Source organism: Nansenia antarctica, assembly GCF_963989245.1.
Source record: "Nansenia antarctica genome assembly, chromosome: 13".
Taxonomy (NCBI): domain Eukaryota; kingdom Metazoa; phylum Chordata; class Actinopteri; order Argentiniformes; family Microstomatidae; genus Nansenia; species Nansenia antarctica.
In genome coordinates this window covers 22749442-22766598 of record NC_137683.1, presented here as the reverse complement: position 1 = coordinate 22766598, position 17157 = coordinate 22749442, and the positions used below count along the sequence as shown (strand labels likewise).

General features: G+C 46.5%; 1 protein-coding gene across 1 annotated transcript in view; it reads left to right on the top strand.

The window, feature by feature from the left end:
- Positions 1-17157, top strand: part of LOC308169431 (piezo-type mechanosensitive ion channel component 2-like) — a gene marked incomplete at both ends in the record, with an annotated part of 99132 nt that overhangs the window by 59298 nt on the left and 22677 nt on the right. The window contains 12 exons of the mRNA XM_080544113.1: positions 137-479; positions 649-862; positions 6975-7146; positions 7646-7780; positions 8441-8567; positions 9065-9276; positions 10249-10479; positions 10705-10819; positions 11651-11850; positions 12001-12149; positions 12661-12834; positions 14804-14942. Coding sequence (XP_080400239.1) covers positions 137-479; positions 649-862; positions 6975-7146; positions 7646-7780; positions 8441-8567; positions 9065-9276; positions 10249-10479; positions 10705-10819; positions 11651-11850; positions 12001-12149; positions 12661-12834; positions 14804-14942 — 2211 coding nt within the window. The remainder of the gene's footprint in view (positions 1-136; positions 480-648; positions 863-6974; positions 7147-7645; positions 7781-8440; positions 8568-9064; positions 9277-10248; positions 10480-10704; positions 10820-11650; positions 11851-12000; positions 12150-12660; positions 12835-14803; positions 14943-17157) is intronic.

The following is a 17157-nucleotide window of genomic DNA, read 5'->3' as shown; positions in this document are numbered from 1 at the left end:
ACCTAAAGCTCATGGTTGCTCTCAACTTTTCCCAATTCAACATAACTGGAAAGTTTCATTTACAAGTTTAAATCTTATCAGAAAAGGCAGATTTTATGCTGAAAGGGATTCTGTTCCACTGTTTTCCTCCCCCTAGGAAAAGGAGGAGGAGGAGGAGGAGAAGGAGGAGGAGAAGAAGAAAGAGGAGGAGAAGAAAGAGGAGGAGAAGAAAGAGGAGGAGGACAAGGTGGAGTTGGATGAGGAGCTGCTGTTTGAGGAGGACTTTGAGGACTGTGAGATGACTGGGGACGAGGGAGAGGGGGATCCGGGAGAGGAGGAGGAAGAGGAGGAAGGAGAGACAGGGGAAGAGGAAGAGGAGAGCACCAAGATGAAGATCCTCCGTCAGGTCGCCGTGGTGGCGTCCAAAGTCAAGGAGATCATTGGCAAAGTTATTACCACCGCGGGCATAGTAGTGGTAACCATATTACTGGGACTAACAGGTAAAAGCCCTGCGAAAGTGAACCCTAACCCTAACCCTAATTCAAAATCATACATCAAAGTGCTAATATATAGTCAACTGTACAGTTTGAATTGACACTATAGTAGACACCTATAGTAGCTTGACTCTACCACTGTGCCCCCCCCCCTCCCCCCGCCTCCTCCCCCTAGGCATCATGCTGCCCTCCCTGACCTCTTCTGTCTACTTCCTGACGTTCCTGGGTCTGTGTACGTGGTGGTCCTTCTGCTGGACCCTTGACCCTCTGGTCTTCAGCTGCCTGTGTGTCCTGATGGCCATCTTCAGTGCAGGACACCTGGTCATGCTCTACCTCTACCAGTTCCAGTTCTTCCAGGAGCACATTCCCCCAGGGGACACCTACGCCAGGTGAGAGAACCCACCATTAGATTAGATTAGATTAAGATTAAGATTAGATTAGATTGGGGCGCTTAGGTGGCGTAGTGGATTAAGCGCTGACCATGTACCGCAGGGCTCCCGGTTCGATTCCAGCCGCGGACATATCCTGCATGTCATCTCTTCTCTCTCTCTCACCCATCCTTCCTGTCATAATCTCTACTATATCTCTCATTAAAAAGAAAAATATGAGTGGGACTGCCCCACTCAGAAAAAATAACAAAAAAGATTAGATTCAACTTTATTGTCATTGAGAGAGTGCAAGTACTAAGACAATGAAATTGTAGTTTGTCATCTAACCAGATAATGCAAACAGTGCATTGAGCAAAAGACATGATCATGTAGACAGTACATGGTATGACAGTATACAGTATTACAGTGAGTATAAGTAAATGAATATAAAAGTCTATGATATATACATGCAATGAATAGGTGAGAGAAGAGAGATGTTACATTTCCACTTTAACCATTTAGCTGACACTTTTATCCAAAGTGACTAACAATTAGAGATTACAGAGACAGTCTCTCTAGAGTAATTTAGGACTAAGTGCCTTACTCAAGTGCACACTAGTAGTGTGGGCACACAGGTGGGATTTGACCTCGTGATCTTCTGATCACCAGTCTAACTCACTATCCACTAGTACAGGCGACCACTAGCCCATGTCTGTATGGCTCTTAGCCACGCAACTGTAGATGAGTGACACCAAAATGTAATCATTAAGTGTCTTTATAGTCTATTATAACCGTAAGACACACATAGGTCTGTTAGGCAATGTCTCCATCCAGATATTGAGCAGTTGTGTAATTGCTTTGTATACTTTTCGATGTGATTTCAATAGCTTTCTTTTGCATACTGTACACATGCCCAGTGTCAAATACCATCTTACACAACAAGCAACACATGAGAAGACAGCAGTGATTACACAAGATCTGTTTCTTTCCTAACCGGTGCACCCACAGGAACATTGTGCGTCGCAGCCTATGAATGCGGTATGTAATCATTGAGATACATACAGTAGATAGGCATGAAGGAAAATACAGTCTCTGTGACCAATAACGTTATCCCCAAAAAACTGGGGGATAGGAAAAAAAAAGATGCCAAATCCAATCAAGCACAAGTCTCCACATCTTTAGACAAATGGACGGGATTGGATATGTCAGTGCGGGTGTCGGGTGTCCGATTGGCTACAGTCGTAGTTGTCATGACGATAAGCCATGGGCTGGTCGAGCAGTCCGGTGGTATTTCTCATAGAGGACAATGTTGTGCTCTCTGCGCTGCCTGTGTGTGTGTGTGTGTGTGTGTGTGTGTGTGTGTGTGTGTGTGTGTGTGTGTGTGTGTGTGTGTGTGTGCGTGTGTGTGTGTGTGTATGTGTGTATGTGTGTATGTGCGTATGTGTGTATGTGTGTATGTGTGTATGTGTGTATGTGTGTGCGTGTGTGTGTGTGTGCGTGTGCGTGTGCGTGTGCGTGTGTGTGTGTGTGTTTGCGTGCGTGTGCACGTGTCCGTGTCTGTGCGAGTTGAAAAGTTGAAAGGCGGAGGAATTCATAGGAAAAGCAGCGCAGGAGCTGTCTGTCAGACGGTGTGTGTGAAGATTAAAGAGCTACATAAAGCATCTGTATGGTCTCTCTCTCTCTCTCTCCAGACAACACACAACAATGTGTTTGACATCTGCTCAAGGTCGTCCATCACGTTGTATTTCATCTATCCTGCTGTCAGCCCGCCCTAGCTTTACAGCGGAGAGGTTATGAGCGGGAGCGCTGAACGTTTCGTCATGACATGGGAATTCTGTGTTTGCGAGGCCGCGAATTTGGAAGTTGATGTCCGTCCAAGAGGTTATCAAACGTTGGAACGCGTTCAGCTACAATTGGTATTGACAAGTAGATGGATATTCACAGGGAGAGAAGTGACATGTTTAGCAAAGACGTGTCAAGATAACAGTGTCAAGCGCTTTGTTTATCGGGGTGAATATCGTTCCTGTTATCCTGAAGTGGTATTTGGGAGGCGAAGTCTCAGAGTTTGACTTTTTGAGTTGTGAAGGAAAGTCACGGGGGAGGAGTGTGTGTGTTTATTGAAGGTCTCTAGCTGTTGAAATACGCTAGCTATGCTATCACGGGAACTATCATAAAAATGTAATGCCAATGAGATTGGCTCTTTAGGATAAGAAATGCCTTGATGAGGAATATGCAAAGTATCAGAGCAAAACTTTGGGAGAACTACTTTTCCTCCATGATTATATTCAGTCCCATGAACGTTCCTGTGACATTACCCAGTAACCTTCTTTCTCCAAGACACAGACCAGCCTTTGACCCAATGCATCTTGGCATTTTAGATTCGATTCAACTTTATTGTCATTGCACAGAGCACAAATACTTAGACAATGAAACCTCAAACCTCCCAACCTCCCAACCGTCCAACCCTCCCACCCACCCTACCACCCACCCTCCAACCCTCCCAACCGTCCAACCCTCCCACCCTCCTACCCTCCCAACCCTAACCCTCCCACCCTCCCACCCTACCGCCCTCCAACCCTCCCACCCTCCCACCCTCCCAACCCTAACCCTCCCACCCTCCAACCCTCCCACCCTCCCACCCTCCCCACCCTCCCAACCCTCCCAACCCTCCCACCCTCCCACCCTCCCAACCCTCCCAACCCTCCCACCCTCCCACCGCCACCCTGTGAGCCGCGTCAGGCCCAGAGGTGGCAGCAGCAGCAGCAGAAGGCCCATGCTCCGGTCCAGCTGGTTCTCGTTATCCCGGCCATGCAGTCCATTCTTGGCCTCGGTTGAAATTACACAGCTGCTTTCAGGGAACGCCGCACGGATTGTGGGACCCAGAGAGAAGAGAGAGAGAGAGAGAGAGAGAGAGAGAGAGAGAGAGAGAGAGAGAGAGAGAGAGAGAGAGAGAGAGAGAGAGAGAGAGAGAGAGAGAGAGAGAGAGAGAGAGAGAGAGAGAGAGAGAGAAGAGAGAGAGAGAGAGAGAGAGAGAGAGAGAGAGAGAGAGAGAGAGAGAGAGAGAGAGAGAGAGAGAGAGAGAGAGAGAGAGAGAGAGAGAGAGAGAGAGAGAGAGAGGAGAGAGAGAGAGAGAGAGAGAGAGAGAGAGAGAGAGAGAGAGAGAGAGAGAGAGAGAGAGAGAGAGAGAGAGAGAAAAGAAGAAAAAAATCAAAGCTGACTGATCGAGAGAAAAAGGGCCTTGGAGTAAAGTAGATGCAATTCGTCTAAATTAGACTTTGATCAGAGTCTTTAGAAGAGACATGGTGGCTGTTTGTGTTTACGTTTGTCTGTGTGTGTGTGTGTGTGTGTGTGTGTACACTCACATGTATTTCACAGTACCGCTGTCATTGCAGCATTGTTTACAAAAGCTCCTTAGTGCAGGATACAGGTTTAATTGCTAAACTGCTCTCTCGCTTTGCCGTAAAACGTTCTCCAACTAGGCTCCTAGTTTGGCCACAATACAAACACGCATACACACATGTTGACAGAGAACTCTAGAGGGGCCAAATCTGGTCTTTATTTCGAGTTCTCTGTATATTATTGTTCAGTGAAACCTGCTAGTGAGGATTACTGGGTAGGCAGTATTCTGTATCATGAGTAGAAATAAACACTATCAGATTGTCCTTCTAGACTGTCTTAGTTTAATGTGTTAAACATTAGCACCCTTTTACCCTCTCAAAGGGAAGGCATTCGAAACCTAAATGAAATGGTACAATGTGTGAACTCAGAACACCCCACGCTGTGCTTTTTATATTTGCACTAAAATCTACGAGCGAATTATATTTCCCTCTAGATATACAAGTCCAATGAAAGAAGAGGGGGGAAAGGGAGGAACAGAAGGATCACTGAAGGAGGAATATAACATTTTATTTAAGTAACTTCTGTGCTTGAGATCCTACTTTGGATGCCTGCACTCGTTTATTTAATGAAACTCGTTCCACCACAGCGGACCGTTTCACGGAATCGTAGTTTATCTCTGAGACAAAGGACTTAAATATGGCCAGATCCTGACGCATCAACCACTAATAGCTGCTCAGTGTGCTGATCTGCTGCCTCTGGGCTCAAACAAAGAACCTGACAATCACACAGGCAACAATCAAAGCGTTGTAATTTACAAATTTGCGGCAAAGACCTCATTTTGATTACAACTTTGCTCTGACCGAAAAATGTGGGCTTTTCACTTTAGCCCCAAACACTGGGGTGACATTTCTCTGGGCAGACACATGCAAATCTATAAATGCTGAAACGCATATGGCAATGTTTTTGGTTTGAAGTGTTTATTGAAACACCAGCGCAATAATAGTTCTATCACCGACTTCTGCAGGCATCTGTGTGTCTTGTACATTATTGCACTGTACGTATGTCTCTAAATCTGGGCTGATTGCACATCATGGTATGTAAAGTTAAACTTCACTAATGATGCTTTTGAGTTCCTATGTTGTTATCTTTGTTTTATACAATTAATCTGGACACAGATTAAGCCTAATCCCCGACCAAATCACATTGGGCTGGTTTCACAGACAGGGTTTAAGACTAATCCTAGACTAACAAGCATCTTCAATGGAGATTTGACGTTGAAAGTGTGATTTAGTCCAGGAGTAGGCTTAAACCTTGTCTGTGAAACGGGCCCATTGACATTTTAGGAGTAGCTTAATCTGTGTCCTGTTAATCACCTCCGACAGACTGTTTGTGCAGCAGGAGTGTCTTAGGCCACCCTCTGCTATACTTGCTCTACTCCTAACAGGACATGAGCACAGTAAGACCCAAAGTAAACAATCCTGCTCAATTATAGTGGGATGATATAAACTGAAAATAAGAGACTGCAGGAGCTTTTATGCTTTGTGCTCTTTGGCGTTCTCTCTTCCTCTCTTTCTCTCTCTCCCTCACTTTTATCCTCTTCCCCCTTAGCTGCTCGCTCTGTTGTTGTTTTGGTTCAGGGTTATTATACCAGTAAAAGAGAAAACAGACGGGAACCATAACATGGTGACTGCCGGTGGAAATCGGGTTCTGAGAGGACTATAAGGCTAGAGGGGGCTTGCGGGATGTGTGGTTCAGCGGGGGCATATTGAAAGCAGTTGCTTGTTTATACCAGCGGTATTGTAGCGGTTCACCAGCATATGCCAAGTAACCATGGTTACCATGCTCCAATTACTTAACTTAACTAGTTAGGTGGTGAAAAGTTAGGTGGCCGTCTGAGTCTCAGTTGGTAGAGCATGGCGCTAACAAACGCTTAGGTTGTAGGTTCGATTCCTGCTCGGACCATATGTATACTGTATACTGAAAAATGTATGCACTCACAGCATAAGTCCTTTTGGATAAAAGCGTCAGCTAAATGGCATATATTGTATTATTACATATAAAAACACTCTATTTCTCTGTTGTGTTTTGTGAAAAAGAGTGTGTTCATTCAATGTTTCTGAGTGAGAGTGACTTGAAAGACATTTCCAAATGATTATGTGATTATACTAGCGATGAGATTCCCCATTCCAGAGAAAGCCGTGACAGTAAAAGTTTATTTTTACGTTAAGACCATCTGCCAAGACACAGAGGGTGGTGATTCATATGAAAAAGAGAAAGGAACGAATGAAGGAGTTTAATACTGTTATATCCTGTGTACTCCTGCTGACACTGCTGTTCTCAGACATGTGGGAAATATGCGGTTGAAAACGGCATCAAGTATTCGCTTGCCTGTTCAGAATGTCGCAATCAAAAACAGCATCCTGAGTTTTTCTTTTATCTACTGTGCCCTACTCAGTCACATTAATAGATTTAGAGAATGTAAACCTTCGGAAATTAAGTGGTGGTTGTGGCTGTTTTGATTTCAGATTTGTTCAAAATTTACTGCAAAACTGTATAATATAATACCCCCCCCATCCTCCCCTCCCCTCCCCTCCCCTCCCCTCCCCTCCCCTCCCCCTCCCCTCCCCTCCCCTCCCCTCCCCTCCCCCCCCCCCCCCCTCCCCTCCCCCTCCCCTCCCCTCCCCTCCCCTCCCCCCCCCTCCCCCCCCCCCCCCCTCCCCTCCCCTCCCCTCCCCCTCTCCCCTCTCCCCTCCCCTCCCCCCCCCTCCCCTCCCCTCCCCTCCCCCCTCTCCAGTCTGTTTGGTTTCTCTCCAGTGGTCCAGACTGACTGCTCTCACACCTGGATGTTCCGGGTCAACCCTCAGCTGGCCTGGCACCACTTTGTCAATCCCATCATGCTCCTGGTGCTGTACTACACCTTGGCCACGCTCATCCGCCTCTGGCTGCAGGACCCTGTGGAGACCACGGTGAGCTCCCTACGTACATACTGCAACTGTTACATAGCAGCCATTTTGGTGCAGCACAGAGCTCCTTATGGTAGGACACATTCTGTGTAGCACAGCAGCCATTTTGGTGCAGAATAGATAGGTTGAGCTGCTTGGGCTTCATGATTTGGTTGTGGTTTTAGGTTAAAATACAATAGTAGGCCTATTATGCCTATCCAAATTATGACTACTATTTTCTGTGTTTGTATAATTTTTTTGTGTTGACTTGTTGATTGTTTATGACTCGTTGTTGACCGAGGATCAAGATCCCAATATATTTCACACTATGTCAATTATGACTGTATGCGATGACCTGTCACAAATAAAATGTGATTTGATTTAAGAATCCCCTGCTGCATTGAGCATGTTTGGATTCCCTGAATATCTAGATCCCATCTTGTGACTTCAAATCTACAGATTACCTTATCTTCTTGTCATCTACCATAACGTATTGAGTTCATTGGTTTGACATATTCTCCAGGGGCACAATGAAGGACCTGGAACAGATGGAGAGGAGCCTGTGTGTAATGACATCACCAGTGACATCATCACCTCTACGGCGGAGGAGAGAAGAGAGCAGTGGAAAATGGCTCACTATCGCACCGATGAGAGAAATGTACGCTTACTTCCTGTTCTACATATATCCAGTTCTACATAGGTTCATGAATAATGAATCAAATAATAATAATAATAATAATAATAACAACAACAATAATAATAATAGTAGTAGTAGTAATAATAATAATAATAGTAGTAGTAGTACGGTAGTAATAATAATAATAATAAGTTCATGAATAATCATTCTAATCTTTGTTATTATACTCATATAACAATACTTGTGATAGAGATAGTAGAGATGACAGGAAGGATGGTGACAGAGAGAGAAGGGATGACATGCAGGATATGTCCGCGGCTGGAATTGAACCGGGAACCCTGCAGTTACGTGGTCAACGCTTAACCCCTACGCCACCTAAGCACCCTTGTTATTATAGTCTTACTGAAATTGACGTTCAATCTTAAGATGATCATATTTCGCCTCTCTCTTTCAGCTTCTCTCCATCCAAGATGGATACAACAACACTGAGGTTTGTATACAAGTATTTGTATCCACAGTACGTTATTATACCTGAGTAGAGTCAAAAAGGCATGCTTTTCAGCATGTTACTTAGCCATTGAACCCTAACTCTAACCCTAACCATACTCTGTACTAAACAGTCCTGTTAGTCTCCCAGCATATCGAGGTGTGTACAGTGAGGCTGTCATTCTCCTCTTTTAGGTGTTGATAGTGACTAACGGCTCTTCTCCGGACTACCTCCCGTCTCTGCCCTGTGAGAAAGGACCCTCTGACCAGGACCTGTACTCCATACCACAGTACACACCTGGCCAATCAGGGCCAGACACAGGTTAGTCTCACCCAATCAGGATCAGACCTAGGTTAGTGTGATCCTCTCCTCACATCATATGGAATGATGGAATAACCATAGACACATCTAGCATGCGCACACACACACACACACACACACACACACACACACACACACACATGCGCGCACACACACACATGCACACACAGACATACACACACACAGACACAGACACAAACACACACACACACACACACACACACACACAGACACAGACACACACACACACACACACACACACACACGCACACACACACATACACACACACACTGTGCTAGGAAAGCGCGTAGCACTTCTAGGAAGTGAGCATGTTGACGTGGAAATCCCTGGGAGTGTGTAAAAACTGAGGCCTCTCCTTCTCAAGGCCACAGTTATTAGATGATTCACGTCGGCCACCGGATTGGTCGGTACAGTATGTAGTGACCAGCATCTGATGGTAACCGCTAACAACCCAACCCCTCTCTCCCTCCCCCAGAGAGAAAGGATGCCAGTGTGTATGAGGTGGCGGGGGCACGTTTCGGCGAGGGGTCGTCGTCGTTGGAGGAGGAGGAGGAGGAGGAGGAGGTCTCGAGGTCGTCGGCGCCGCCAGCGTGGGGGGAGGAGGAATTGATGCGAGCGAACGCGGCGGTCACGGCCTTCAGGTTCATCATGAAGCAAAGCTACATCTGTGCGCTGATCGCCATGATGGTGAGTGTCTGGCTGGGTTGGGAGGGGGGGTGGGGGCAGACAGACGAGGGGGGGGGGGGGTTGAACAGTCGGCCTTTTCAGAGGCACAGACCTCCAGACCTCCAGACCCCCAGTCCCAGCCTCCTCCTCCCCCCCCTCTCCAGGCTCCTGTCTCTCTGCATCAACGGTGGCCAATTTAGTCATTAGTGGTGACAGCTCTGAGCCAGTCCTGTTAGACCTGGGACCTTAATGTCTACCATGTGGGACGCACCGCCACTGATAGGACTTCACAGACCTGGGGCGGGGGGGGGGGGGGCTGGGGACCCACAGGCCTCTCCTGTGTCACCTCATCCGTTAAAGGGGCCTGTCTTCCCCCGGGTCTGGTAGTGGATGGTAACGGAGCCCTGGAGCCTCTGAGAGGTGCGGGGTGTCGGAGACAACATGCCTGGCCGCACCTCTCCCTCCATGTCCGATACACCATCTCAATCTTATATCAGGATATCTGAGATCTTTTTTGTAGCGGCAGCACAACTACAAGCGCAAACAAAGCACTTTCTCACACTCAGCAGTTTGGTCGTCCTTTGGTCTTCACATGAAGTGGTCGCGTGCTGTACTGTGTTGTATTGTTGACTCCTTCATGTTGTATTTATAATGGATTGAATGTGTTTTTAATACCTGGCTGCAACCAAATTTCCCATAGTTGGATAATACAATTTTACTTGACTTAAGTTGCTCTTATATCTGTGTAGTTACTCGTTGCAATGACTGTTGTCGTGTATGAATTACCACACTTGCCATCAACTTTCTAGAATTACCAATGAATCAGTGTTAACTCTGATGTATAACTGTATCAAATGAGTTGCTATCCTGCAGAAATACACAACTCTGGGCATTTTGTTATGATAATAAAAGCCTGTATCCCATCTGAAACTCTGGTCTCCTTGAGGGTTTTTAATTCCACCACACTGTAATAGCACGTTGTTATTCCTCCAGGCGTGGAGCATCACCTATGTGAGCTGGCTGACGTTCGTGTTCCTGATCTGGTCGTGTGCTCTGTGGATGGTGAGGAACAGGAGGAAGTACGCCATGGTCACCTCTCCCTTCATGGTCTTCTACGGGAACCTCCTGATCATCCTGCAGTACATCTGGAGCTTCGAGGTCCTCAAGCCCGTACCAGGACTCTTCCTAAAGAAAGAGGTTCCGTTCCGGGAACTGGGATCCAAGGTAACCACATACACAATGGCTGGTTGATTGATCTGATCGTCCGTATATATCAGAACTTGTACGGAACTATCAAGTGGACCCTAACCCTTTGAATGGCTTTGATGGCTGAGTTCTTGAACATACTGACTGTCTCTTTGCCTCCTCTGTCCATCTGTTTGTGTGTGTGTGCGTGTGTGTGTGTGTGTGTGTGTGTGTGTGTGTGTGTGCGTGTGTGTGTGTGTGTAGATGCTGTGCCTGCTGAGTTTCTGGCTGCTCCTGAGACAGGCGTTGACAGAGAGGAGGGAGAGCCAGAGGGAGGAGGAGGTGCTCTCTGACATCAGAGTCGAGGCCCACAGAAAGGGTGAGACGGCCCCTCGGTCTGTGTTCCAGTGTGTCTGGCTGTCTGAGTCTCCCTCACTGGCCTATTTACTTTGGGTGCATTCGAAAAATTCGCTCTGAGAGTCCCGGAGCGCACACTGGGTTGAACGTCATAAAGGGACCAAGTAATCTGATTGGACAAGAGGCATTCCGTGAGTGCAGATCAGATTTCCAGAGCAAATTTACGAATGCAGCCTTTGTGTTTCAATGGTGCCATAAACCATTCACACATTCATACATTCACCTGAGGTTATTCCTACTCTCAGTAAACTGAGTGTCATAAACTAGGTAAGAGAGAGAAACACAACTATACTCCATTGTTACATAAGTTAGCCCTTGTACTAGCCCTAGCTCTAGCCTACCCTCTAGCCCTAGCTCTAGCCTATCCTCTAGCCCCTAGCCCCTACCCTATCCCCTATCCTCTAGCCCCTAGCCCTTTGTTTCAGCTCTTTCCTCCCATGTTTCTCCTATCAGAGATACACTCACCAAACACTTCATTAGGAACACTGTACTAATACTGGACAGGGCCTCCCTTTGCTCTCAAAACAGCCTCAATTCTTGGTCGCATTGATTCCACAAGATGTTGGAAACATTCCTTTGAGATTCTGGCACCATGATGACAAGGAAACATTCCCCCCACCATAACACCACCAGACCACCTCCACCAGCTTGGACTGTTGACACAAGGCCGGTCGGGTGGTCCATGGACGTCCAGTCCACAGAGGTGTTCCTAATAAAGTGTCCAGTGAGTGCATGTGGAGTGTGTGTTGTTGTTAGCCTAGCGTTAGCGTCTCCTCCGCCGTGTTTCCTATAGAGAAGGAGGAGGAGGAGGACGAGAGCGGAGGGCACAGGGAGATGATACAGGTGCTGGGGAACACGGTGATGAGGATGTTCATCAAGTACTGGATCTACATCTGCGGAGGGATGTTCTTCTTCGTCAGCTTCGAGGGACGCATCGTCATGTACAAGATCATCTACATGATGCTCTTCCTCTTCTGCGTGGCCCTGTATCAGGTACATACAGTACTACACACACACACACACACACACACGCACAACGTTGTTATTGATTGATTGATTGATTAATTGATTGATTGATTGATTGGTTGATTGACTGATTGGCTGTAGTGTGTGATGACCTCATGTCTCTGTTGTCATGGTTAGGTCCACTATGAGTGGTGGAGGAGGATGCTGAAGTACTTCTGGATGTCAGTGGTGGTCTACACCATGCTGGTGCTCATCCTGGTCTACACCTTCCAGTTTGACTCCTCCATACACGTCTGGTCCAACATGACTGGGATGAGCAAGGAGAAGTGAGTACACTGCTTAAACTGGTGTGTGTGTGTGTGTGTGTGTGTGTGTGTGTGTTTGTGTGTGTGTGTGTGTGTGTGTGTGTGTGTGTGTGTGTGTGTGTGTGTTACTGTGTTACAGTAATGCTATTGTTAACCCACATTTGAAACATCCTCTGTGTTAATATGGTATGTGTACGATGGTTGCTGTACAGTCACAAACGTAAATGAATGTCTCCCAATGAACCGATTGCACTGTTAGTGTTTATGTCCCTAATGCACTTTGTATTTATGTGGACATAAATAAAGCATTTAAAATGTGTGGTGTGTGTGTGTGTGTGTGTGTGTGTGTGTTTTTGTCTGCCTGTCTGTCTGTGTGTGTGTTTTTGTCTGCCTGTGTGTGTGTGTGTGTGTGTGTGTGTGTGTGTGTGTGTGTGTGTGTGTGTGTGTGTGTGTGTGTGTGTGTGTGTGTGCGTGCGTGCATGTGTGTGCGCGTGCTAATAGCTAACAGCCCTCCTCTCCCTCTCTCCACCAGACTAGAGGATCTGGGTTTGGAGAAGTTCTCTGTTCCTGCTCTCTTCACACGTATCTTCATCCCTACGTCCTTCCTGCTGGTCTGCATCCTCCACCTGCACTACTTCCACGAGCGCTTCCTCCTGCTCACCGACATCAAGACCACAGCCGACAAGCAGAAGTGCACCATCACCAGGTGCCCTTCATTTGAAATAAATCAACTTGGTTGTTTGATTGATTGACCAGGTGGGGGCGGGGTGATCATGCCAACCAGCATAGACTAAAGCCTGGTACACACATAAAGATAATCTGGCCGATTTTGGCACTTTATTTGCCTTGTCGCACATGGCTGCCTCGTACAGGTCAGTCAGGGTACTACTACCCTGATCACGTGAGATTTCTGGCTTGGGGGACGAGACTCTAGTCTAGACTATCGTAGGACGGATCTTTATGTATGTGGTGTGCTGTATTGGGAATATCGGGGCACACCACACACAATACGATCAAAACTGTTCAATCCATGATTTTTTATCTTCATGTGACAAAAAAAAATATTTTTTTTTTAATATGTTAAGATTTAGAAAGTCTTTATGTGTGTCTTAAGATGTTTCATAATAGTAATTAACAGAACACACATGTCCACACTAGCCAGCGATGGGGGCAAATGGGGGGTGAAATTGAGCATTTCAGTAATTTAGTTACAAAGTTTTAGAGTTTATTTAGAGTTTATTTATTTTTAGTTTGTGGGCTTTATTGTGGCCTGTGGTGGTCCGTGGTCTAGCACCATGGCCTACAGTGCACACGTACGCCCATGTCGGCAAGGGTTTGAATCCGGCCCATGTCCTCTCCTCCTGACTTTACTGTCTCCATACAATAACAATTCATATCCAATAAAAGATATAACAGTGGTACTGCCCCACTAAAAAGATATATATAGTTTTATAGTTCTTTACTGATGCTGCAACCATGGAGTGTCCCAGCTCTTATCTCTCCTTCATGTCAGTTACTGTTTGACCAGTGTTCAGAGGCACATTCACATTTCCTTTTCAGGCATCTGCTGCCTTTCTCCAATCGACTTACAACAAATACATTTGAGATCAGGATCAGACATCTAGAATCATCTATCCATCAGTCATCGTGAGAAAAAGTCATCTATGCTATGACCTGGGATGGGACCATTGACAGTTTTTTCATTAATAGTAGAGAAACTGTACAGGGAAGGGGGAGGTGGGGAGGAGGAGGTCTTTAGGAGGGACAGTTAAGATGTAGCCTGAAGAGATGGAGGTCTTCAACCTATGGTGGAAGATAGGTAGCGACTCTGCAGTCCTGACAGCAGTGGGCAGCTCGTTCCACCAGCGGGGCGCCAGGACAGTGGAAAGCTGTGATTGAGTAGGCTCCTCCCAATCATTCAGTCACAAAATGAGTAAGTGCTGTGTTGCGTGACATACTGTATGACATGACCTGCCTGCTTGGACATGCAGTTGTTACATGTTCAGCCCCCCCCCCCCCCCCCGGTCTTACTCTGACCCATTTCCATGCAGCACTACAGGGGTGTCAGGCAGTGTTGCCAGATTGGGTGTAGTCCCGCCCAATGGGTGGCTTTTAGACTGTGGTTAGGCTGGAAAACAATCCAATCTGGCAACACTGGTGTCAGCTCAATCATGGAGTCTGCTCCCCTCAACTGTCACATCTAGCAAGGTGCAAGTCATATTTTCATTCAACAAATACTGAATATTTGCCAGAATGCTGTTCAGGGGCAGCGGATTGCAAATGCTGTTGTTTTTACCCATGATGTGTGTTTTAATCCCTTCACAGGCTTGTATGAAGACAGAACCCTCTGGTTCAAACACATTGTGACCGCCAATGGCCCCTGGTCATAGCATAAATTGCTTTTTCTTATGATGGGTGATAGACAGATGATTCACTTACTTTGACAAAATGTGTTTGTTCTAAGTCGCTTAGGATAAAGGCGTCTGCGAAATGGCAACAATGTAAATGTAACTCTAAATGCATGCTAGTGTAGATTTTAGAACAGAGCCCATGACGATGAAGACAGGTTGACCATGTCTCTTTCTGTCCTGTCCCAGGCTGGATGGTTGACACGTCCCTGGTCAACCCCCCCCCCTTTACGTTCCCACTAAGTGTCTCTCTTTGTCCTGTCCTAGGCTTGTCCATCTGGATGGTAGTCTAGCAGACATCTCCCTGGTCAAACCCCCACTCCACATTCCCACCAAGGAGGAGGAAGCTGGTGAGAGGGTAGATCTGGAGGAGGAGGAGGAAGAGGAGAAGGAGGAGGAGAAGGAGGAGGAGGAGAAGAAAAAAAAGAAGAAGAAGAAGGAGGTGACGAGGTGAAGAGGAGGGAGATAGAGCCACTGGAGCATTGCAGCAAGGCAGAGAAAAACTACCCCTGCCTCAAGAGCAGGAGACCCCGATCGCGGAGACGATCTCAGGTACAGTGCTGCACGTTAACTACTGTGATGTCATAAAGGAGATCATATCTGTCTCTCTGTGAGGATGGAAAATGCTAAGTGAGATGCTTGGGAAGACCTAACTCTGACATCTCCCCATGGAAGATGTTTTAGAATGGTTAAGGTAAGGGTTAGGGTTAGGTAAAGGTTAAAAGGGCAACGTTCCACATCTTACAAGCCATTTCAAGGGAGGGATCGTTTTCGAAGCACAGCGACAGTAAATCCCAACGGTAGTAAATCCTATAAAACCAAATCAAATCAAATCTCGAGCCAATGAAAACAGGTGAAGGTCCGGTAGGAACCCACGATACCGTATCAAATACGGTCAAATAATCCAGTAACGACATGGACCTCATATCCTGAAGGGGATATTAAAAACCCATCCAGAGGGTGAAGAGGTGGTCACTGGGCCGGGTGGCGGGGTGTGCCAGGGTGCTCTCACAGGGCTGTAGAGGAGGGGGGGGGGGGGAGAGTCAACACCTGTGAATGAAAGCGTCTAGACATGTTTAATGAGCAAACAGAGGGGGAAGCAGGGAGAACAGCGGCGAGGAAGGGACTCTCTCCTCTGTTATGTCTCACTTAGTGTCCCCTGGGTAGTTTGTTTTTAACACCGCCGGTCATCAATAAGAAGACGAAAGACAACAGTGAAACAGTGAACAAGTGCCCCAGGAAACAGAACAGGAAGGCTACGATAGCCAAAAAGGAGCCACTTAGAGTTAAAACTGGAACTCCTCTTCGGTCATATCGATGGCCCAAGCAAACTTATCTCATTGTGCTGTTTTGTAGATTTTCTCAATTGGCACTTTGAATCTCCTACACCTGCAAAACAGGAAAACAATTTACAATGTACATTTACGTGTATTCAAATGTAGCCTTTATCCAAGGCGACGAATACATTTGTCTGAGTAAGTGAATCATCTATCCATCATCTGAGGCGTTTCTAGACCAAGGTTACTGGGGAGGCTGGCTGGGGCCAAGTGTTTTGTCAGAGGGACCATTAGTCATCGTAAGAAAAAGTCATCTAGGGCCAGGGGCAGTCCCAATGCTAGAAGAAGGAAGACTTAAGATCTTCTTTTTTTTACAGTAGAGAAACTGTATAGGGAGGGTACCGTGTCTCATAGCTGTTACGTTTGAACTTATGTTGAGCTGTTACGAATCACATAGTTATTACCGTACATGATTATTATCTCATAGGATCACTGTCTGCCTATTCATTTCCCAAAGGCAGTATCTTAAGTTCTAGCTTTTAACTCAGAGGGCTGACAGGCTTGTTGAGACCCAATAAAGACCTTCTCAGCTGTTGCGTTCAGACCAGACCCATACACTTCTCTAGACTCAGTAAATGAGTGGTTAATTAAATGCTGAGTAGAGACGTTTTCAACACGCTGTCTCTTTTTGGCATTTGTGTGTGTGTGTGTGTGTGTGTGTGTGTGTGTGGTATGTGTGTGTGTGTGTGTGTGTGTGTGTGTGTGTGTGGTATGTGTGGTGTGTGTGTGTGTGTGTGTGTGTGTGTGTGGTGAGTGTGTGTGTGTGTGTGTGTGTGTGTGTGTGTGTGTGTGTTTGTGTCCTCGCACCTTAACAGAGTGCTGGCTGTTCCACATCTGTTTCCTGGTGATGTAAGAATGAGTTTGAATATGTTAGAGAGGGAGAGAGAGAGACGGCCTCCTCCTTTGCCCTGAATTTGCTGAAATGTCAACGTAGACTATGTGAATAAATCAAACTTGAGAATGACATAACACAATGTCAGAGGTGTGTGGGTGATTGATCATCCTCTGCTTCTTCTGTTATGAGGAGTCAGATTTTATCTGTGATGTTGTTATCGCTGTCTGAGAGAGAGAGACAAAGAGAGACAGAGAGAGAGAGAAAGAGACAGAGAGAAAGAGAGAGACAGAGAGAAAGAGACAGAGAGAGAGACAGAGAGAAAGAGACACAGAGAGAGACAGAGAGAGAAAGAGACAGAGAGAGAGAAAGAGAAAGAGAGAGAGAAAGACAGAGAGAGAGAGAGAAAGAGACAGAGAGAAAGAGACAGAGAGAGAGACAGAGAGAGACAG